Source organism: Borostomias antarcticus, assembly GCF_949987555.1.
Source record: "Borostomias antarcticus genome assembly, chromosome: 14".
In the NCBI taxonomy this organism is placed as follows: Eukaryota; Metazoa; Chordata; class Actinopteri; order Stomiiformes; family Stomiidae; genus Borostomias; species Borostomias antarcticus.
This window is the reverse complement of record NC_140247.1, coordinates 10000024-10024488: the sequence shown is the minus strand read 5'-3', so window position 1 is coordinate 10024488 and position 24465 is coordinate 10000024. Positions and strand designations below refer to the sequence as shown.

Sequence of the window (24465 nt, the reverse complement as noted above, 5' to 3'; positions counted from 1 at the left end):
TAGCAGATTGATTATAGCAGGGATCATCAAAGCCAACTTAGGGAATTGTTGTACACATCATGGCCATTAGGGGCAGCAGTGGACCCATTTGGAGCAGCCAGTTGTGCTTAGTAGTGCCTTATGGGAAAGCAATTAATTAGTGCCTCGAAGATTGAAGAGATTACCGTGTCCAGATGAAATATTAATACAAATATAAATGGTTCTGGAGTGTCATTCAAGAATGCAGTGTTTATTGTTCTGCCTTGAACAGATTTAATACTGAAGTCGTCTATGACACAGTAGAGTTTTCAAATACTGCTCAATCACTCCAGCTGTGGTCAGGGAGAAGGAGAGAAAAAGAGACCGACAGAGAGAGAGAGAGAGACCACAATGCCATCTCTGACGAGCCTGATGCCTGTTGCTATGCCGACCACAGAGAGAGAGAGAGGAGGGAGGGAGAGCGAGAGAGGGAGCAGAATGAGGAGAGCAGAGACGGAGGAGGAGGAGGAGGAGGAGGGGAGGGCGAGCGTGCCTGCCAGCTCGAATTTATTTTTTTCGGCCCTCCTCGCGCAGGTCAGGGCGAAGGACGGAGCGGTCGCCGTGGCGGGAGCGGAATGCCAGAGGAGGATCGGGGAGGAACGAGAGCCTGATCCCGAGAAACCCGACGGCATCCACACCCTCGCTTCGCTCGTATTAGGCGATTTAGACGTGACAGTGTCTCCTTCAGCACATTTCTCGGCGAGTGCGCGTGTCTGTGTGTGTGTGTGTGTGTGTGTGTGAGCGCCTTGTTTTGAACCGAAAACGAAATTCCCTCTTAATTGGCGCTGCGCGCTGCTTGCCAACAGTTGGCCCGTCAGAAAAATCTGTAACTATGGAGGCAATGATACCCCCCCCCCGCCCTATTCAATACTGGACAAACACTGCTCATTAAAATTACCAAGACGGCACTTTCATCGTCAGAGAAAATCCTTCTAGCATACACGCCATGGCCAGTCAGAAATGCATCATATTTACAACAATAACGGGTTATTTGAAATGTGTTGGATTTATCTTTAGGTGACGCTGTGAGATTCTACAGGAAGGAATGGTCGTATTAAGGAGATACTATGTGAATGAATGTTTGAGTCAGGGTGGTGCAGATTGTAGAGACCGGCAGAGCAGGCGGTAGCCTCCATTATGACTCAGCCTTGGAACGGTGGACACGCCCTCCGGGGAAGCCGACAGCCAATCGCGGACGCCGCTCGCTCGTCCGCGGTGACGTAACGAATCGGCGGAGGCTGCGAGCTCGCGGTCTGGGGGGGGGTTGTGTGTTTATCTGTCCGTCTTGTCTGTCTGCGGGTCTGGACCGGGGTGGGGGGTGGGGTGGGGTGGGCGGAGGGGAGGGGGTGGGGGGGGTGGGCGGAGGGGTGGGGGGGCGGAGGAGGCCGGTGGAAGTCTCAGCAGGGGGGCGCTAGCGCGGCGGGAGATGAGAGGGAGGGGGGCGTGTGGGCGGGAGGGGAGGGGCGTGCAGGGGGGGAGCGGGGAGGGGCGAACGGAGCCCCGGGGGGGACCGTGCGAGTTGAAGTAGGAGGTCGATTCTCGTTGTCGAGGCAACGGCAATCTGCCCCAGGCTTGGACCCCGGGGGTTCCGCTGGGCCCACTTTTAGCGTAACGGGTCATCGGTCAGGGTGGGAGCCAGAGTGTGTGTGTATGTGTGTGTGTGTGTGTCTGAGAAAGGGTGGAGATGATAGATTGACTGCTGTGAAATGAGACTCCCCCCTCCTGCTCCTCACTCCCAACGGCACTCTCCGCCACGCCCCCCTCCCCGCCCCCTCCCTACCCATCCACCCTCACCTCTCCTTCCAACTCCCAGCCCCGCCCGTTTCCATCCTCCCCGCACCCCCAACCCCCCCACCCCCAACCCCACCCCGACCACTGCAGCCCCAAACCCACCCCCCCTCTCCCAGGACAAGACCCCCCCCTGACCATCTGCCCAGACTCTCCCCTCGCGCTCACTTCTCCTCCTTCTTGGGCTCCTCCTCTTTCTTCTCCTCCTTCTTGGGCTCCTCCTTCTTCTCCTCCTCTTTCTTCTCCTCCTTCTTGGCCCCGTCTTTCTTCTTGTCGTCCTTCTTCTTGTCGTCCTTCTTCTTCTCCTCCTTCTTCTCCTCCTTCTTGGCCTCCTCTTTCTTCTCCTCCTCCGGCATGGGCTCGGTGATGAGGATCACTTTGCCTATGTTGTTCCTCTCCTGCATCCTCCGCATGGCGTCACCCACCTTCGGAGGAGAGAGAGAGAGAGAGAGGGATAGAGAGAGAGAGAGAGGGAGAGAGAGAGAGAGAGAGAGGGAGAGAGAGAGGAGGAGAAGTTAGCTAGATACTGGGAAAGAGAGAGCGGGAGGCAAGGCTTGAATCCATCTGTCATGGCCAAAAATATGGAAGCGTTGGCCGTCTTCCACGCCAACATATATTCATGGTAATAAACACACACACACACACATATTTTTATTCTTCTCCTCCTTTCTCTGGAGAGAATGATACCAGGCACCGCGCGCATAAATTGTTCCGCCTGTCGCTCCTCGACGCCAAGTCACGTAGGCGTGTCTGAGCAACGCGGCGTAGCGAGTGACTACTACACAAGCACGCGTCACGTTCCCGTGTTCTGCGGCCTTATATGGTGCTGATAGGCTGCTTACATGACAGTAGCGTGTCACATTAGCATTATTGACGGGACACTGGTCCCCATGGGGAGGGGGGGGGGGGGGCGGGGACAGCTGATGACAGATCGACCCGCCGGTTCCTGCCTGTCACAGTGACAGAAGGGAGGGGTCCAGCCGGGGCCCCGCCCCCTCCCTCCGCTGACCACTTAGGTTTGCACGCCGTCTGTGTCCGTCCACCCCCCCTCCGAGCACAGCCAGGCGGACCACCTAACGACCAACGCCACGGCAACAGAGGGCCATCTCCTAGCAACGCAAAGGCTGGACGACAGAGACACACAGGCCCAGGGGGAGAGAGGGAGGGGGGGAGGGAGGGAGGGTGGGTGGGGGGAGGACGTGTTCTCCTCAGACAGAGGAGGAAACGCCCGAGAGGTAATGAAGCAGGAGAAGAAGGGGGCGTCGGCGACGGAGAGGGCAGGGGGGGGCGGGCGCAAAGTCGAGGACTTGTAAAACTCGGATGAATGAAAATCGAAGCCAGAGCGATTACTGGGCCGCTGTGATTGTTCCGCCCCCCCCGGCTGCCTGAGCAGGCCGGGTTTCACTGTTCCCTCTTTGTCGTCTCGCGCCGAACGCCTTTCCGCTGCGGCTGCCTACCTGCGACGCACGCAGACAACAATGCTCATCATAGAACCGCTGAGCTGACACCCTCACACAACGGCTCGCCATAGTAACACCCTCCGACATCCAGGAATTTTACTCTAGGTACTCTATTACTCTAGGTATTACTCTAGGTACTCTATTACTCTAGGTATTACTCTAGGTACTCTATTACTCTAGGTATTAGTTAAGGTACTCTATTACTCTAGGTACTCTATTACTCTAGGTATTAGTTTAGGTACTCTATTACTCTAGGTACTCTATTACTCTAGGTATTACTCTAGGTACTCTATTACTCTAGGTACTCTATTACTCTAGGTACTCTATTACTCTAGGTATTCTATTACTGTAGGTACTGTAGGTAATACTCAATGGAGCTGACCAGCCAGGCAGTTTACTGCCGTGCTCGTGGGTGAACAGTGCAGTGGAGGCGGTCAGAACGGGGGGGGGGGGGCTGTTACAGACAGGATCAGGGCGTGGCGTCTGGGACGGTCAGACCGCCATTTTATCCGTCGGATCCCGCGAACGCGCAGTAGGTCAGAAGACGCGTGGCGATTCGCCGCCCCGGCGGGAGCGAGCGATTAATCGCCTCTCTGTCGCTTTTTATCAGATTTTTCCCCGAAACGTTCGCCCGATCTCTCTCGTGTCCCAGAAACGTTCACGCTGCGATCTCTCGACCGGCGCGGCGGCGCTCGAGCATCAGAGCCCCGCCCCGAGACAGACCGAGGAAGGTCACCATAGCAACAGGAGAGAAAAAGATACACGGAGGGGAGGGGAAGAATAGGAAAGGAGGAACAGAGAGTACAGAGAGAGAGAGAGAGAGAGAGCATGAATCAACTGAAGATAAAGACGGAAGAGAGGGAGAGAGTCAGGGAGAGAGAGAGAGAGAGAGAGAGAGAGAGGCATTTCTGAAGCATCTGAAGTATTTCTTTCTCGTCAAGTGTCATCGGTCCTGGCGTTGACTGGCTCTGGTGTTGACCGCTTTGAAGATGTCGGCCTTATTGGCCCCTCCCTGTTTCCACTCCATCTATCCCTCTCTGTCTACAGGCTTTCCTACTCCCGAACTCAGTCTGATTCTGTCTACAGGGTTTCGTTCTGATTCTGTCTACAGGGTTTCGTTCTGATTCTGTCTACAGGGTTTCGTTCTGATTCTGTCTACAGGGTTTCCTACTCCCGAACACAGTCTGATTCTGTCTACAGGATTTCATTCTGATTCTGTCTACAGGGTTTCGTTCTGATTCTGTCTACAGGGTTTCGTTCTGATTCTGTCTACAGGGTTTCCTACAGTCACAGTCCTACTCTGTCTTTGGCGAAGGTCTGCCGTCTCTGGTGAGGTCTGCTAAAATAAGCCTTGTTTCATACAGCCATGCCTGAATCCTCTGCCCTACTGTGCACTCACACACACACCCCATGAATATAGACATGCGGTACGCACACACAGAAACACACACACACCTGCTCCAGGTGATAGGTGGAGTCGATGCGGGGCTTGATCTTGCCCTGTTGGTAGAGGTCGAGGATGGTGTTCATGGCCTGGGCGATGAGCTCGGTCTCCCCCTCCAGGTAGCCCAGGTGGAAGCCACACACGGACTTGTTCCCCTGGATGAGACTGAGTGTGTGGATGGAGAATTGGTGGTACCAGGTCTTTGCCACAGCCAGGAGGTTCTTCTTCTGACCTGCCAGCATGTTGGCTGCGCCTGCCGGGGAACGGGATGGAAAGAGTTAAAGAATCGTTCGGTCATCATGTGCGAAAGACTTGATGCGAAAGGCCCATTCATGCTCTACGCAAGCTACGCTAGCACAAGCTACGCTAACGCGAGCTACGCTAACCCGAGCTACGCAAGCTATGCAAGTCTACGCGAGGTGACGTTGATGTGTCCTTACGTGGCAACGTGCGACAGGCCAAAAACTGTAACTTAACGCGAGTGCAAGTGCTATATCACGCAAACCGATATGGGCACTGACGCAAGGCAGCGACACCCACGCGCACAGAGTGTCCAAAAATACTAGCGTAGAGTCGTGTTCACAGCCGCGTCAGCGTCGTATGAATCAGGCCTCAGGCCATATTTGGGAACATGAAACCGGTTGCTTGTGGCGGCATGTCAAATTGGGGACAGAATTAGAGCTCCCAATTAGGTTTTGAGGTTGAGGTTGAGGTTGAGGTTGGCGGGTTGGGGCTAGGCTTGAGGTTACGGTTAGGATTAAGGTGAGGGGATATGGAATGAATATAGGTCAATGCAATGTCCCCAAAAGTTGGCTTAGCCAACATCCGCGTGTGTGTGTGTATGTGTGAGTGTAAGTGTGTGTGTGCACTTGTGTGTGTGTGTGTGGGTGTAGGTGTGTGTGTGTGTGTGTGCACAGTGCAGGGGCCGCCGCTCTATTTTATTCTCAGCAGAGGGTCAGCTTGGGTCTCTCTGTAATTGATTCACTGGTGAAACATTGTCCCTGTGGTCTAACTAAGTTATCGGGCCCCGTCTATCTCTCTCTCTCTCTCTCTGCTTCCCTCCGTGCGCTTACCTCTGCTATCCTGCCCCCGACTTCTACAAACAACCCCGTTCTACAACCCCTCTCTGCGCGTTCCAGTCTGTCCGATCTCCGATGCCACGTCCAAGCGACGTTCATCTGCCGTCAGCCCGAGGCCCTGGCAAGTACGGGGTAAACAGTACAGTCACGGCCCGCCCACTCGGCCTGCTTTCTCTCTCTCCACCTTCCTCTCGTTCCGGTTTCTCTCTCTCTCTTATCTCTTCTCCACCGCGCTCTCGCCAGGCCGAGTCTATCCGTGCTGAACCTCACGCTCGGTGTCCTCGTCCCCGTGTCCTCTCACGCTCGGTGTCCTCGTCCCCGTGTCCTCTCACGCTCGGTGTCCTCGTCCCCGTCCTCTCACGCTCGGTCTCCCCTGCTCTCGCAACCTCCCCTGCCCCTTCTCTCTCCTACTCTCCGTCTCTCCCTCTTTTCATCTCTCTCGCCCTCTCTCTCTCCCTTTCTCTCTCTCTCTCCATCTATCTTTTCATCGCTCTCTCTCTCCTGCTGACTGGGACACAAAGCATGCCCAGAGGGAGAGGAGAGAGAGCGGGAGAGAGAGAGGGAGAGAGAGGGAGCTGGAGAGAGAAAGGGAGAGAGAGAGGGAGAGAGAGAGAGAGAGAGGGAGAGAGAGAGGGAGAGAGAGAGGGAGAGGAAGAGAGGGAGAGAGAGAGGGAGAGAGAGAGGGAGCTGGAGAGAGAGAGGGAGAGAGAGAGGAAGAGAGAGGGAGAGAGAGGGAGAGAGAGAGAGGGAGAGAGAGAGGGAGCTGGAGAGGGACCCAGTTTGCTACATTCAGACACATTCCAGGTCCCGTGTAGATAGAACGCCCATTGTCTCGCCACGCATAGTTCTGATAAGCTGGAAGAGGATCAGCCGGGACAGAGGGTGGGGGGGGGGGGTGGAGGGGCATGGGGAGGTGGGGGGCGGGGGCTGTAGGGGTGAACGGGTGAACGGGTAGGGGCGGGGCCAGGCTGTGGTGCCCTTTTTTTCCCCCTTTTTTTTTTTAATCAACATGCCAAGGCAAGGCCCTGTTCTCCATGCATGCCGGCCCAGCCCACTGCGGCGTGCTCGCCAGCCTCCGCCTGCCACCGTCACAGAGAGGCCCGCCCACAGACGGGTGGCACGCCGGGGAGGAGGGGTCCGCTGAGGACGCGGAGCTCTCCGAAAAGGCCATCGGGGGGGCACGGAACGCCGCCTGCTAAGGGAGTGACCAGCTGTGGAGCGTGCAACCTAAACCCGCGGTTACCGTAATTCGTCGGGAGTACCGGAATCAGTCGAACCCGGCTCTTTTGGCCCTGGTCTCTTACCGTAGGTGATGAGTTTGCCCATGGGCTTCAGCAGGTTGTAGGCCTTATGGGTGTCCGACCCTCCCAGGGGATCGAGAACGATGTCCAGCCCTACAGTGTGGAGACGGACAGAACAGAAAGGACAGATTTATTTGGAGGGAGTAGACCAGACGGTGCCATGTTTACAGGGAGGAGTCCATCCATATGCCAAAGCAGACGCCTAGCAGAGGGGGGGAGGGTCGGAATTCTACTAGTTTTTTATGTCACTGATAAGACAGAACAGATCAACATATTTTCATTCCTGTCTATTGAGGTTATAACCGTTCCATTCCAGACAAGGGTTTCTTGGAGAGTGCAACCTTTTGGGTGCTTCGCTGCACAGATTTCCCCTGTGACTTATTATAAATGTCTAGTCGGATGGCCGCCGTCCAAATGATGTAGTCAAGTAGCCATGGGGCTACTTAAAGCGAACCGGCCTCTCTTGGACTGTAGGGCCCTGGTTGTATTGATTCTAAAGGCTCTCGGCATGATATCTCTCAACCACAGCACACTGACTGACTTACTGGCTGACTGACTGACTGACTGACTGGCTGACTGACTGACAGAGAGACAGATAGCCAGCCAGGCTTCACATTGATCTACGCCTTTAATTAGACGTGCTCTGTCCGAGCTGTCAGTTCTCTCCTCTCTCCGTTTCTCTCTCTCTCTCTCCGCCGTGGAAAGGGAGACGCGTCGGGAGAGAGGGGGGGTCTAGCGAACGAGCCTCCGAAATCACATCCCACGTCCGCGATAACCGTCGGTAGGTGGAAAAAAAACAGGTAAGACGCGGTGGGTGTTTCGTTGATCCAGATGTTTTACAGTATGTGTCTTTAAATGGAAGTAGAGGCGGAGTCTAAACTAACCCGGGGACATGTTTTGGGATTTGATCCAATCAGAATCACCACTCATTCTCTAATGGGTTGACTTGAATGGACAAGCACCGTCTGACTACACTCCACGTCTCGCACACTTAACAACCACCGAAGCAGAAAGCCCTAAGACCGTTTAATAAATCAACATGTTTATCAAGTTGCTATCTGCAAATGGAAGTTAAATACAGGTTCACAAATGCAGACTCTCAGTAGGCTACCGGAGGGTGAGGAGCTACTGCTAGCTCAGAACCATTGGAACATTTAGAAAACATTCTCGGTAGAATCAGAATTCAGAATCGGAACACTTGGTGACTACTCCATTATCGGGACTGATATGTTCTTAGCCAATAGACAAGCATTTTCCAGGAGCTTGCTCGATCGCCTTGTTGAGAGAGGTCAGGGAAGAATTTTTACAGCTCACTTTTCTGGCCCCCGGGTGAAACTGTTTTTTTTGCTTCCCTCTGGAATATGTAGGGGTGGGACCTATGCCCATCCTCCCATTGCTCTCTGTAAAGCGCATTGTGTTGCCTCTGTGTATGAAATGCGCTGTATAAATAAAGTTTGATATGATTTGATTTGATGTACCTTTGGGGCTGATCTTGCGGACCTCCTCCACGTAGTCCCGCGTGCGGTAGTCGATGGCGTGCGTGACTCCGCCCTGGCTGATGGCCTCGTGCTTGCTGGCGGACGCCGTGCCGAACACGGTCACGTCCTTCACCGTCTGGCACAGCTGGGTGGCGGCGATGCCCACGCCACCTGAGGCCGGACGAGCAGTTGGGGGGGGGGGGGGGGGGGTAGAGCAAAACAGGATGAGTGACACGTGTAGATATTTTTGAAGGCATTTCTGCTTATGATAGGACAGTGTAGGTGATAGACAGGAAAGGTGGGAGAGAGAGAAAGAGAGGAAGACATGCAGCAAAGGACATGGGCCGGATTCGAACCCACGCCGCTGCAGAAAGGACTAGCCTTTAGCCCGTTGAGCTACCGGGGCACCCCATGATTGTTTTTCTAATAATTCCCACACAGAGGTTTCTCTGAACAAAACGACCACGCTCCCCATGATCAGGGTGGGAGAGACGCTCGCTCAGGGAGACACCGAGAAATATCCCCGAAGCGCCCAAAAAATCCCGTTCCTCCCACCTGTAGTGCCAATTCAAGACAGACCGCTAAATAACGACATGGCTGTCCGCGGCCCGGGGTGAAGTAAGGAGAGCATTACGTACAATCACATTCCCTCGGACACCCTCAGGAGAACGGGACACCGACACACAGATGGACACACTGCGACTTCCAGCTCGGGGAGAAAGTATCCATTGTAACCCAGAAGACACTGTTTAACTTCTACCCTCATGCAAGGCCACATCCCTTAAGACTCCTTCAGCCGAACCATCATGTCTCGCTCAGTCGCCTGTTTCGTCAGGGTTCTCATAAAATATACAGAACTATGTGAGTCAGACCTAACAAAAAGGGAACCGATGAATTGCCCAATGTTCATTTTGACCTCTGACCTTTGACCGGAGAGCGTGGGTTTCATATCGATGGCATTCGGTGTCATGTTATTCGGCGGTCGTACATGTTTGTATGTGTGTGTGGACATCTGAGCCCGGTGTTTTCCGAGGCGATGGAGGCGGGTTCTAATAGGTTACTGATAAGCTGGCCGGCCCGGTGGAACAGAGGCTGACTTAGGAACCCTAAACGAAAGGCGACCATAAAGGTCAGTCAAGCCTGACCAAGTTAAGAGCACATCTTATCGACGTCAGAGGGAACAACGCAAACAGAGCATTCACAAGTGCATTTCAAATAAAGACCATTCGTAAAAAAAATAACAGGCATAGCTGAGGTGCTGGACTCGGGGTTATTAGCATATTTTGATGAACCCACTGTCTTTGTGGCGTCTAAACTCCACACACACATGCTTGAGTAAACACCCACAAAAGTAACCAAGGGGGAATTCTTTTTTTTTCTCTTCAATTTAATGCATTGCTGGTTACCAAGTGCTCACAGGCAGGCTTGTGTTCTCCGACGTGTGCAGACGGAGAACATAGAGGGAGAACGGTTCCCCGTCAACTAAGAGGACCTTGATGCCTGTGGAACCAGAATAGACATTTCTCCCCTCACTGTAACCAAAGAAGAAGAGAGGCTTGATGGAATCACAAGAGCAACTCTGTTGCGTTCGGAAAGCGGGGTCAGAGAGTCCTGCTGCCACCAGCACTATCTCTCCCTGTCCTCCGAGGGGAACCGAGTTACCGTTGCCAAGGAAACCCAGGCCAAATTGGTGGTGATGAGTGCGCCGAGGGGAGACATTTTGTTCTGTGGGCTGTTTCTCCTCCGGGCCCGTTAGGAGTCATTAGGTGGCGTTTGTACAATCCTCCCGTCCCCGAGCTAATATTTGACAGATCAGTCAGTGTAATTCGGCTAACACCCCTCAGACGTCACAGGAAGAGTTTCTGTGAATCTACACTGTCTGTGTGTGTGTGTGTGTGTGTGGACATAAATTGTTCAAATGTGTGTGTGTGTGTGTGTACATATGTGTGTATTTGCTGGTGAGTAATCACATGGGTGGAGAGGTGAGAAGTGGAACCTGGAGGAGAGTCGGGGCAGCAGAGCCCAGATCCCCCTGAGAACCAGGGTCAGTCTGGCTGCCATGTGACTGAACCCCTGTCACAAGACCCAGAGCAGCTCTGACAAGGGGCCCCACCCACACGCGCACGCTCACCACCCACACACATACACACGTACACGCGCACGCTCACCAACCACACACACACGTACACACACACACACACACACACCACCCACACACACACGTACACGCACGCACACACACACCACACACACACACCACCCACACACACACGTACACGCGCACGCACACACACCACACACACACACCACCCACACACACACGTACACGCGCACGCACACACACACACACACACACACACACACACACACACACACACACACACAGCAGAGTCACGTGAGCTGGGGAGGAGACCTCAAGCAGTCAAGGCCGCTCATTTCTGCTAATCTTCTCAAATATGTGCAGATTAATCTGCTAACCTGTCATTAAACCCTTTCTTGGGTTCGTGTCTTGGTATTTGTCATTAACTCCACGTCGCCTCTCTCCATCTCCCTCCATCAGCACCAGACACGTCATAGCTCACCATTAGCCCTCGGAACCATTAGCCCTCGGAACCCGGAACCATTAGCCCTCGGAACCATTCGCCCTCGGAACCATTAGCCCTCGGAACCATTAGCCCTCGGAACCCGGAACCATTAGCCCTCGGAACCATTAGCCCTCGGAACCATTCGCCCTCGGAACCCGGAACCATTAGCCCTCGGAACCATTAGCCCTCAGAACCATTAGCCCTCGGAACGAAAGTCGATCTTTTATTTAATGAATGAATGAATAAATGAAGATATGAATAGTTCATTAATTCATTCAATGATTCCTTCATTCATCCATTCATTTTTGGAAATCAGTATCGATACCCAGCCCTAGTATTGATGTGTGGCATAACTTGGCAGTCATGTAATTAAGGTTACAGCTAAAAAAAACAGGTTTTAGTAACACTAACCGAATCGATATTGAATCGAGTCGAATCTTATTGAATCGTGATAATCGATTCTGAACCTTGTGAATCGGAATCGAATCGATTCTTGAAACTGGATACCCAGCCCTAACTGGCATTGTATTGAGTCTGTCGCGAGAACCTTCGTGGTAAGACGTGCGGTTGTCCCTAAACAGTCACCCATTACCTGGACAAAGAAGGCAGCTGAAGTGGATTCGCATGCCTGATTCCATTCCTCCTGCTCAGAATGCGATTGAATTGTTTACACTGCGAAATTAACTGAGACATTATTATCTAATTTGGCCTATCAGGGTATGTCAGGAGAGGTAAGACACAGAGCGGAGTCTTTCTCTAACTCTACATAGTCACACACACACACACACATAGACATTTTGGCACCAATTAGAATTGGCATCGATAACATGACCGTCGGCACTGAAGAGGAATGTTCGCTAAAACACAGAGGGATTAATCTTGACATTCAGGCCAATGTTATGGGTCCACACCCAGGGTTCATCATGAGGAGAGGATGTGGACATCTCTGAAATGCCTTAGAGGTTTCCAGTGGGCAGGATGACAACACTTAAACCTCATTCTACACATACATAAACACATACTCTCACACTGACACACACACACACACACACACACACACACACACACACACACACACACACACACACACACACACTGACCACACCTGTGGAATGGCACATTCTGTTTTTCTTTCGCCTGAAGGGCTTCTAGGTGTGGGACGAAGCTTCATCGCCATGTCGCCAGTTCTCCAGTAACATAACAGAGTTGTGTGTGTGTGTGGGCCTGCATACCCGAACCTACTTCCTGTCCATGTCCAGGGTCCCACCAGGCTTTCCCTCTCTCTCGCCCTGGCATTTGGCTGTGGTGTCGGTGGCAAACCGACGACTCAAAACAACTTCCTCCAACCCTGGACCCAGGAATCCCTCCGTGGCGAAGACGGGCGACAGACCTCTGAATCCAGATGTACGTGTTAAGACGACGGTGACCGACCTGTGTTAACGATACTCCCCTATAGATCATGTAAACAATACCGTATAGAGGTAGTGAGCGATTCGCCGGTGATCTTATACTCACACATGAGTGAGCCTGAATTGGCGATGAGGTTTGCTGTTTGTTGATATCTGACTGATTGGGGGGTTATTCTTTGTTATGTAACCTTGGTGTTATTCTATGCTGTGAACTTGATGAGTGGTTTAATATGCGCTCAACTATCGCAGGCTGCTTCTTCTCTGCCGAGAGGAAACTCATTTTTAGTTACTGGGTGAGTGGATTTAAAAAAAAGCATCCTGTGCTTGTGTGAAGGCAACCCCTGCGATTTCCTGAACAAGAATTCTCACAATGCTCGCTCGCCAACAGACACAATAACACACACACACACACAAAAACATTCCCTACCCATAATACTGCGACTGAGAAATAAATCTGTTATCATACGCTCTGCTGATAACCACCATACGTAGACAAACACATTCTTCTACTCATGAACTAACAAAGAAAAACAAATACAAACTGAAGGGCAGACACACACACACACACACACACACACACACACACTGTACACAGACACACACACACACACACACACTGTACACAGACACAAACACACACACACACTGTACACACATGCACACACACTGTACACACACACAAACACTGTACACAGACACAAACATATGCACAAACACACTGTACACACATGCACACACACACTGTACACACACACACTGTACACACATGCACACACATGCACACAGACTGTACACACATGCGCACACGCACACTATACACACACACACTTGTGCACACCTGCAAGTGTGTGCGGAAAGGGGACGGTTGAATGGGGTCACATGGCAACGGCTGTAAGAGAGGAGGATGTGATTGGTCGGTGGATAGGCTGGAAGTTACCCTGGTTTCCTCCTCCTATCAGATCTGCCTCTGGGTCTGCCAGGCCCCGAGGGGGTGGGGGGGGGTCACAGAGGCGGTTCAACCATGTGGGTCAGACTGGATTAGCGTTCAGTGGGCTGAGGGCCTCCAGAGCCGTAGGACTGGAGGAACGAGGAGGAACCTATTACCAAGAACACAGCCATGGATCTGTTAAACAGAGGGCCACACAAAGAAAGAGCTCACTGGACATACTACAGTCCTGTGTGTGTGTGTGTGTGTGGGGCGTGGTAGCGGGGCCGCTGGCCAAGCCTAATCCATAAACGCTGGATCACCCGGTTCATGCTGAGGTCAGAAGAAAGGCTCTTGGCCGGGGGGGGGGGGGGTGCTCTGGACGCCCCCGGAGACTCGTCCAAATGCCCTCCCTCCCCGTCCCGCCAGAGAGGACGCGTGGACGCTCCCCGATGACGAGGTGTCCGGCGCTGGACACGCCGGGGTCAAGGGCAGCGCCCCGAGGGGTTGAAGAGGCGGGCGGAGAGCGTGTGTGTGTGTGTGTGTGTGTGTGTGGAGGACAGAGGATACAGATGTGCAGGGCGAGCGGAGAGAGGAGACGGCGAACCAGAGGAGAACAATGGTAGCCATTGTTTCGGGGCGAGGGGACAGGGGCAGAGGGGCAGCTGAGGACGGGTCACGCTGACGGGACGTGGGCAGGACAGGACAGGACGGGAGGGACGTCCTCTGGACCGTCTCTGTCATTATTCCCCTCTTTTTTGTTCCCTTCTCTGTCACTCGGTTCCTGTCGGGGTCTTTAACACGTGATCTGAGGGGAAAGTCACAGTTTATTTTTTTAATTTATTTTAAATATATTTTAAATATATTTTTTAAGGCATTTTAAGGCATTTCTGCTTTATTTATTTATTTATTTTATTTTAAGAGACAGAGACAGACTCCTCCCTGGACCTGGGTTCTTAGAAAGGGACTCGTATGAGTCGACAGTTTTTAACTGACAGCGCCCGTGCGGAGAACCGGCGCCTTAATATACCCATCCTTATTCACCGAGAACGGTTCCGCCTCACCGCAGGTCAATGGAGGGGAGGGGAGAGAACGCTCGCCGTGGAGAACCGCTGATGAACAGATTGATGACAGCGGAAGGAGAAAATAGCTCGTCAAACACTGACCCTATGGCCGCTGTGATAAGAAACAGGTTATTGATCTATGGGCTGCCAATAAAAGTGACGGCATATTAAATCATATCCTGCCAGGCCTTAACCTGAGACTACGAGTGGGGAATGGCCGTCTTTATCCGTTATAACTGAGACGTTCTAGACAGATAGATCCACTGAATCCCATTACAGAAAGCTGACTGGCGTCTGCGCTGTTATATGATACGAATGCTTCCAATAGCGCCGTGCCAAGAACATCTGTATGACAAACAGGTAAAAATACACACACACACACACACACACACACACACACACACACACACACACACACACACACACACACACACACACAGACACAGACACACACACAGACACACACACTCATACACACACACACACTCATACACACACAGACACACACAGACACAGACACACACAGACACACACACCATTCTGTCTCTCTTCACAGCAATATCCTTGATCGCTGACACTAATCAAGGCCTTGCTCCAGAGACATGTTCTGACAGACTCCAGGCGGGCCTGGTACCAGACCACCCCCACGTGAGAGGAGAGCGGGCCTGGTACCAGACCACCCCCACGTGAGAGGAGACGGTCACATGACTCCGTCTAAGATGTCTGGGATCAAACAGCATCTCATAGACTGGTACCGTCATCACCATAACTACGATACAATACGATAGAACTTTATTGTCAGCAATGTGGAAATTGGTCAACTATCACTATAATGATCCCTTCACTATCACTATAATATCACTATTACATCCCTGTAACTATCACTATAATATCACTATCACTATAACATCCCTGTAACTGTCACTATAATATCACTATCACTATAACATCCCTGTAACTATCACTATAATATCACTATCACTATAACATCCCTGTAACTGTCACTATAATATCACTATAACATCTCTGTAACTATCACTATAATATCACTATCACTATAACATCTCTGTAACTATCACTATAATATCACTATCACTATAACATCCCTGTAACTATCACTATAATATCACTATCACTATAACATATCTGTAACTATCACTATAATATCACTATCACTATAACATCCCTGTAACTATCACTATAATATCACTATCACTATAACATCCCTGTAACTGTCACTATAATATCACTATCACTATAACATATCTGTAACTATCACTATAATATCACTATCACTATAACATCTCTGTAACTATCACTATAATATCACTATAACATTCCTGTAACTATCACTAAAATATCACTATCACTATAACATTCCTGTAACTATCACTAAAATATCACTATCACTATAACATCCCTGTAACTATCACTATAATATCACTATCACTATAACATCCCTGTAACTATCACTAGAATATCACTATCACTATAACATCCCTGTAACTATCACTATAATATCACTATCACATCCCTGTAACTATCACTATAATATCACTATCACATCCCTGTAACTATCACTATAATATCACTATCACTATAACATCCCTGTAACTGTCACTATCACTAACACTACTATCACTATAACATCCCTGTAACTATCACTAGAATATCACTATCACTATAACATCCCTGTAACTATCACTATAATATCACTATCACTATAACATCCCTGTAACTGTCACTATCACTAACACTACTATCACTATAATCTCAACGCCAGACCCATGAGAGTTATTTTGCTGATACACTAACGTAAGCTACGCTAACTACGTTACTGCATGCTGCAGGTCTCTATATGGGTCTGGGCCACTTCATGCAAAAATCTGGTGCTCAAATCCTGGCAATTCATTGGTTTCACAGGAATTCCTGCGACACTAATCAGTAACTACTTTCGCAATCAGGCACTCCCACCCATACATATGCCCCGCCCATCTCACCTGGGCTAGCGTCTCTCATTTGCTGCTACGACCAATAAGCCTTCAGAACACCAGCGTGGGCGGCGAAGTGGCACTGACTCTATTAAGTAGCACGCGGAGCGCTGCGATTCAACATAATATTTGAGTCTGGAGAGAGACTACTATTACTATAACACATTATCACTATAATTACTATCACTACTACCACCGCTATTAGCCTACCGTTGCTATAACAACACTGTAACAGTCACAGCGGCAGCTTTAGCAACTGCACTGAGGAACCCTCCACCCAAACAATGAAGTGTCTAAATCTATGCATTATGACTCTATAGCTGTGTTCGGAATCGCTCCCTATTCACTATATAGTGCACTATATAGGGCGTCAGCCATTTTGTTTGTAGTGTCCGAATTCTCCACGGAATTTTCGTTCCCTATATAGTCCACTATTTATTACCCACAATTCACCTTGATTTGCAGGGAACAGCGCATGTACCCAAGCCCCCAGGATTCGAAATCTAAAGTGAAGGCCTATTGAACCGCGCCATCTTGGCTAGATTTGTAGTCATTTTGCTATTTCCGGTGACTTTTGTACTTGCGCAGTTGTGCTTTTCTGTCCCACGCGCGTCCACGGCTCTCCCCGCTTTGATTTAGCAATGAAAACCGGCTTGCATATTAAACTGTTTTTGTAAAATATATCCATTGGAGAAATTATTTTTTCATCCAGGCATCTTAGTTTTAACAGGTTAAATATAACTGAACATGTTTTGTTTGCTAGTAGATGGTATTCATTCCGTTCGCGATAACGTTATTGCAGCCAGGCTAAATTCCTCCAGGGAGCCAGTGACAGGCGAGTTGAAGAGCTTCACTCCCCGCCAGCAGGAGCTTTGGCCGCGGCTACCGCATCTCGGATAACCCGCTGAGTTCGTGGCTGCTATTTCACATTCGCCCTTGATCAATCCCAATACCGATCCATGGTAATAATGAATCAATCGTTCAGATCGGCAGTGCTGCATGCATGTTACAACATCATTGTTAGCTTTATTAACATAACCATAGCCTACATTTATCTCTCTAACGTTAGGCTATCCATCTTACACCAGTCGGCCATTCGATAGCTAGAAGCGGTGCCAACGTTGACCGTGGACGTGGACGCGCGTAGGACAGAAGTACAACTGCGCAAGTACAAAAGTCACCGGAAGGCCAGAAAAGCTCAACTGCGCAAGTACAAAAGTCACCGGAAATGGTCAAATGACTACAAATTTGCCAAGATGGCGCGGTTCAATAGGGCTTCATTGTTGATAGCGGTCAGTGAATGGAGTGGCTGTATCCAGTTCTATTAATACATCCATGCATGTACCCTACATTTTCTCCGTTCCCTAGGTAGTTCACTACATGGTGAACCCTATATAGGGAATAGGGAGTGAGGGAACAAGGGAGTGAGGGAACGAGGGAGCGATTCCGAAGTGTTTCATGATCAACAGCACAATAATGAAAGATGGGAGAATACTGCTTCAAGGTGAGAGGTGAATGTTTCAAGGCAACACTGGATCCAGTGATCCTCTGTTCTAATCCTTATGTCCGGACAGCTGGAGAGGCCAGTCTGGCGTTGAGCCATGAGAAACCAGAGACCCTGCCTTAGAGTGACCAACCAGGGGGAGCACTTAGAACGTTGCACACTCCTTTCTTACAGGAACCTGGCTTTCTCAAAAAATAATAAAACGGGCAAACTCATAATGTTCACAAGGTCCACGCTCACCGAATAACAATGATGAGCACAAGCGCTTGTGAATTCCGCTGAGGCAGTACTTTCTGCTAATCCTGTCTGAGTAACTATGTGCTCATCTTCTACGGCAGGGGTCTCAAACTCGCGGCCCGCGGGCCATTTGCGGCCCGCCACACCACTCCATCCGGCCCGCGACTTGATGTCAGAAATATAATGTAATCCGGCCGCAAAATAATTTCTTGTAAACGGCGCCGGCAGGCAGGCATATAATGCGAAATTCAAGTCACTCAAATGTGGGCCGAAATTGTTATTGTGCGCAGCACGCAAGGTGAATGTTGCATACAGTCACAGGTGCAATCAATCCCCATGCGACTATGAACTATGAACGGAATGCAGCTCGCCACTGAGAGGCTGTTTTCATGGTTATGATTACGTTAGGAACACAGACGGTTTCAAGAAAGATGGACATTGCAGTATTTTTTGTGGAGTTCAATGGAAATGCTACCTGCCTGATATGCAAGAATAAAGTCGCCGTTCTAAAGGAATATACAGTAATGTCAAGAGCTATTCATTACTAAACATGGGGAACAGTGTCATAGGGAGACGAGAGGAAAAAACGAGCCACACAGCTGAGAGGGCTAATGTCTCAGTCTTTCAAGATATGTCCAGCAAGAAATAGAGTAGTAGCCTACAAATGTATTCATGTGTCTGGTAAGAAATGGAAACAAACTTGAACTTTAATAAATGCAGGTCCATGGCAGGCTTACAGTAGTGATGCATCTTGCAAGTACAAATGTAGGCTATTCAAGATAAAATAAAAGTAAGGAAAAAAGATTTGCAGCACTAACTGTTAACATAGAAAATGAATGGAAACCGGTTTCAATTTGTATGATGAAAATGTTAGTAATGGAATAGTCTTGCAACATTTAAAGACTGAGTTGTGAGTCTAGTTATGGAAATGAAAAATGACATTTTCAGAAATATTGCACTTTCTTATAGTTAGTAGTAGTTGAAGTTGACATTGAAGTGGCCCTCCTATGAGTTGACGATACCAGCAGTGGCCCCAAGCCAATTTGAGTTTGAGACCCCTGTTCTACGGGTTCCCAGAACCACTTGTGAATGCTGCGCACTTGTCACGATAATGCGTTCATGACGCATCGGTCTCTTAACGACTGTGTCCCATCAGGCTGTCTCACGGTGCTTGGCAGGAAGTAGGGTTGCAAATTACAAGGAATATCATTAGTCGATAACTGTCGGTTAATTGATAAGAACGTCCCGCGCTGGATTGCACTTTGCTCGCTTAATTTTTGTGTCTTCCCTTCCCTTGTGTCATTGAGATTTCCCGGCATCCCAATTGTCCTTCACTACATGGCGTGGCGCCCTCATGTGCAGTCAGACCTTAAATCATGATTACATTTTACACAACTCCCGTTGATAACGTTCACCCCCCCCCCAAAAAAAAAGGTTGGTTCCATTAACAAGCAATAAATTGAGCGACCAAATCTTACTTGAGTAAATTCTTATCGGCAATTAATCGATAGTGCATTAACTGTTAACATCCCGAGCAGGAAGTCATGTTTTTCCCTGGACATACGCAGATGTAAGGATGGCTGCTCATCGCCATCCTCACCCATATTCTGACTCTACTGATAAACAGTACTGTATTTACATGTAAACACACACACACACACGCACACATATGCACACACACACACACACAATCACCCTTTCTCTCTTTTTTGGATAATGCTTCTCCCATTCTCTCCAGCTGGCCCGATCTTCAGCTCGCACGAGAAGTGCACATTCTCTCGCGCTCAAAACATCACACCCTACCCCAGGTGCACTAACCCACCCACTCTCCCACCCACACACGGTGAACTCTAACCCCCAACTGCAGGTGCCAGATGTTCCTCCAACAGCTCACCACAGTTAGCAGGCTAGTGTCATACCATCTATACTCATGTGATTTACAGTCAGAACATACCATGGGAAAACCACCCACCGTCATCATTCATATAGACACAATATAACTTTGGCATAAACAGTAGCGAAAGAACAATAGAACCTAGAACGCAAGGCATTTCCTGGCGCCCCCAATTCACACACACAATCACGTTCTGTTCTAGCGTCTACGACACTGTACCGCATTCATAACTCTCCGCATTCCATTCCCGCTACGTGTCCCCCTGAGCGCTTCGGCGCCGGACCCCGCGGGCATGTCTAAAGACGGCCGTGTCTCGCCTGCCGCCCCGGCGCTCACCTGCAGCCGAGTGAATGAGGATGCTGTGGTTGGGCCGCAGGTTGCCGAAGTCGAACAGCATCATGTAGGCGGTGACGTAGTTGACGGGGAGGGCGGCGGCCTCCTCGAAGCTCATGCCCTCGGGGATGGCGAAGGTGTTGGCGGCGGGAACGGCGGCCACTTCCTGCCACAGGCCGCAGCGATTCAACACCAGGACCTTGTCGCCGACCTGGGAGGGGACAACGAACGCAGGGAGTCACGCGTTAGCTGGAATGGCGGCGCCGGCAGCGGCGGCTAACAGGTTAGCGACGGACATGGGGAGTATAAAAACAAAGAGTTGACGTGTTCGCTGGGCGGCTACTTTGTTGTTTTTTGTCTAAAGAAGGGGATGTGATGGGGGAGAGTGAAAGAGATGGTTTTTATTATCTCCGTTCGAACATGTGTATGTTACCATGGTGACCTGACGCTGTGGAGGAGGACGTGACACACCGCGCTATCGCGTTCGGCCGCTGGCACGTCTCCTCCACACACACACACACACACACACACACACACACACACACACACACACACACACACACACACACACACACACACACACACACACACACACTTTCCTGAGAAGGATCCTCTGACACTCTGCTGTCTCTGTGCATAAGGAAGAGCCCCAGTGTTAACTTCCCCTACCGCAGAGCGAGGGCCAATCAGACGAGGGCAACGCAAGGGCCGCACAGGAAACACGGACAACCGCTGCATTCTAATCCTCTTCCTGTTTTCCTCCCTGCTCCTCCACGCCAGCCCTATATCCAGCTCACTCCTCCTCCTCCTCTCCTCCTGCTCCATCCCTCCTTCAACGTACAGTAGCTTTCTCTCTTCCTCTCTCACTCCGTCCACGTCACTGCTTCTGATTGTTCCTTCCTTTCTTTTCACATCCCTGTTTTTTCCGGGGCGGAGGTATATATTTTCCGACGTGCGTTCGTTATTTCGTTCGTTCTCTAGCAGGATTACACAAAAAACTACCAGAGCGATTTTCACTAAACTTCATGGAGGGGTGTAGCGTGGGCCAACTTGAAACCCATTACATTTTGGTGCAGATCCGAATCACTGGGCAGATACACAAATGAAAAATAGAACAGAACTGGGCCATATTTGGACCAGGTTTGCCGTACTGCCTGGTGGCCTAGTGGATAAGACTGCTCTAATAGTTAGGAATCTGGTTCTAATCCTGACAAAGATGGGGGTTTTTTAAGATGTTTTTTCCTGCGGTATTACATATAAATCATTTGCTATCCGAATCACGGGGCAGAAACATGAATCAGATGGAAGCCTAATATCTGAGTCATGAGAAAAGAAATCAGATAAACACGTTCTATTTTCTTAGCATGGATCCTGTGGTATATATTACATATAAACAGAGGCGTGACTTTAACCATTTCAACTCAGTTACACCAGCAAAATGCATCAATGCGCGGTAGGGCTGGGTTAAAAAGATCGATTATTTGATTCTGAATCAAATAATTCTGATGAAGGAATGAATAGTTCATTAATTAATTCAATGATTCATTCATTCATTAATTTTTGGAAATCAGTATCGATACCCAGGCCTGTTGATGTGTTGCATAACTTGGCAGTCATGTAATTAAGGTTACAGCAAAAAAAAAAACAGGTTTTAGTAACACTAACCGAATCCATGTTGAATCCAATCGAATCGAATTGTGATAATCGATTCTGAACCTTGTGGATCGGAATCGAATCGATTCCTGAAATTCGAATCGATACCCATCCCTAATGCGCGGCCTGTGCTCTCTGACCACCCTTTCTAGTTTTTCATCTACAGTATTTCTACTGTCCCCGTTATCTGACACTCTTCTCACATTCAGATTTACCATCCATTTACCATTCAGATTCTCCCCTTCACCCTCATGACATTACAGTCATTTAGACGCTTTTATTCAAAGCCACTTACATTAAGTGCATTCAACGTAAGTAGCTAGTCAAGAGAACTACGAGTCGCCAGAAATCATAAGTGCATCTCCTTTTCTAAAAAAGTGTCTACAGAGCTCAACCAGAACAACTAAATACAAATACAAGTACATACTAATACTTAGTACATGTACTAAGAGGAAGGGTCGTCACACCCTCACACTCTTTCTCTAACCCCCCCCACTCCCCTTCTCTCCATCCCTTCCTCCACGGGGAGCCCCTGGTCCCCTCCTCGTCGGCGAGACGGGACAATAAGGCCCATCTTCTCTCCCTGGCCGCTCTGCGCTCATCAGCGCTGCCAGACTCTTCCCCATGGCTGAGCACCAGATGAGCTGAACTCTCCAGGGGGGCTCGCCGCTCAGACCGGAACTATCCCCACGGTCTAGACCGAGCCATGCATCTCACTGTCTGTCCGCTCCAATTAGAGACATCTCCCTCTTACTCTCTCTCTCTCTCTCTCTTCTTCTTCCTTCTCTTCTCTCTATTTTGTTACGCGCACCCCACCCAGTTGTTACACTGGCCCGGAGCACCATTCACACAGGAGGAGCTGGGATTCGAACCACCGACCCTACGATCACTGAACGACCCGCTCTACCAACTGAGCTATACCGCCGCGCCCTCTCTCTCTCTCTCTCTCTCTCTCTCTCTCTCTCTCTCTCTCTCTCTCTCTCTCTCTCTCTCTCTCTCTCTCTCTCTCTCTCTCTCTCTCTCTCTCTCTCTCTCTCTCTCTCTCTCTCTCTCTCTCTCACAATCACTCTTTATTTCAATCTTCTTTTTTTTAACCTGTATATGACTCAAGACTTCCTGGTTTCTTTTGCACAGTCACCCATTTCCTTTTTCTCTGGCTTCCTCTTAAGTTCCCTCGCTCTTTTTAATTGGCCGTACAGAGTTGCAGAAATCGATAGGCGCGGGGGCGTTTGATCTGAGCAGGAAACGCGCCCATGACTCACGGATCACATTCGACAACAGCGGCAGATATTCTTCTGTGCCCACGGAAGGCATGTGAGTGACTACGCAATCGCTCACACACACACACACACACACACACACACACACACACACACACACACTCAAGTCGAGTGAAGCCGGCCTTGTGACGGGTGCCACAGCAGCTCTGGCCACTGTGTGACCCCCCCCTACTTCTTCTGCCCCCTGACGCTGATGCATCACATGACGTCACTGTGAGGGGGAGAGATGCACAACAGAACTTCCAGTTAGTTCTGTACCAACGGACTGTATCAGCTGGTGATTCATTTTGGGGGGAATTGGGGGCTAGAATTCGGCCGTTCTGTGGCTTGATGACCTCAGCAAGAAATGTGCTATTGGTTTGATTATGGATGGTTGAGTCAGATGGAAATGTATTGTGTGTATGTGCGTGTGGGTGTGTATGTGTGTTTGTGTGTGTGTGTGTGTGTGTGTGTCAAAGTCACTGCCACGCCTTGAATCTGAATCAATTCCAGGCCGTGAGCTCCTATAGAACCCAGAACGCCGTCTCTAACGCTGCTGCAGGAGAAACCAGATCCAATGCAGAGAATTTCGCTGCATTTTCAGCCATTTTTCCTCCGACGTGATCAGGGGCCGATATTTTCCCCTCCTCGTTGTTTATGGCCCACTGTCAACTCAGGCTGTGTAAAAATACAGACTGCGAAAAAGTGTGCTCTCCATCTGTAGCAAAAAAGGACAAGGAGGAGGAATAGAGGGAGAGAGGGAGTGAGGGAGGGAGGGAGGGAGGGAGGGAGAGAGGGAGGGAGAGAGGGAGGGAGGGAGGGAGGGAGGGAGGGAGGGAGGGAGGGAGAGAGGGAGTGAGTGAGGGAGAGAGGGAGTGAGGGAGGAAGGGAGGGAGGGAGTGAGGGAGAGAGGGAGTGAGGGAGGGAGGGAGGGAGGGAGAGTGAGGGAGGAAATACCAGACTGACATTGTGGGCCGCGGGGAGATAATTGGGAACATGTGGGGCAGGTTCTACCAGAACTCTGTCTAAACTCACAAGAAGAG

At 50.1% G+C, this 24465-nt stretch overlaps 1 protein-coding gene across 1 annotated transcript in view; it reads right to left on the bottom strand.

The window, feature by feature from the left end:
- Positions 1-1970: 1970 nt before the first annotated feature.
- vat1 (vesicle amine transport 1) overlaps positions 1971-24465 on the bottom strand; it is a gene marked incomplete at both ends in the record, with an annotated part of 26373 nt that continues 3878 nt past the window's right edge. The window contains 5 exons of the mRNA XM_084448843.1: positions 1971-2231; positions 4722-4963; positions 7094-7183; positions 8569-8739; positions 20514-20721. Of these exons, the coding sequence (XP_084304969.1) occupies positions 1971-2231; positions 4722-4963; positions 7094-7183; positions 8569-8739; positions 20514-20721 (972 nt within the window). The remainder of the gene's footprint in view (positions 2232-4721; positions 4964-7093; positions 7184-8568; positions 8740-20513; positions 20722-24465) is intronic.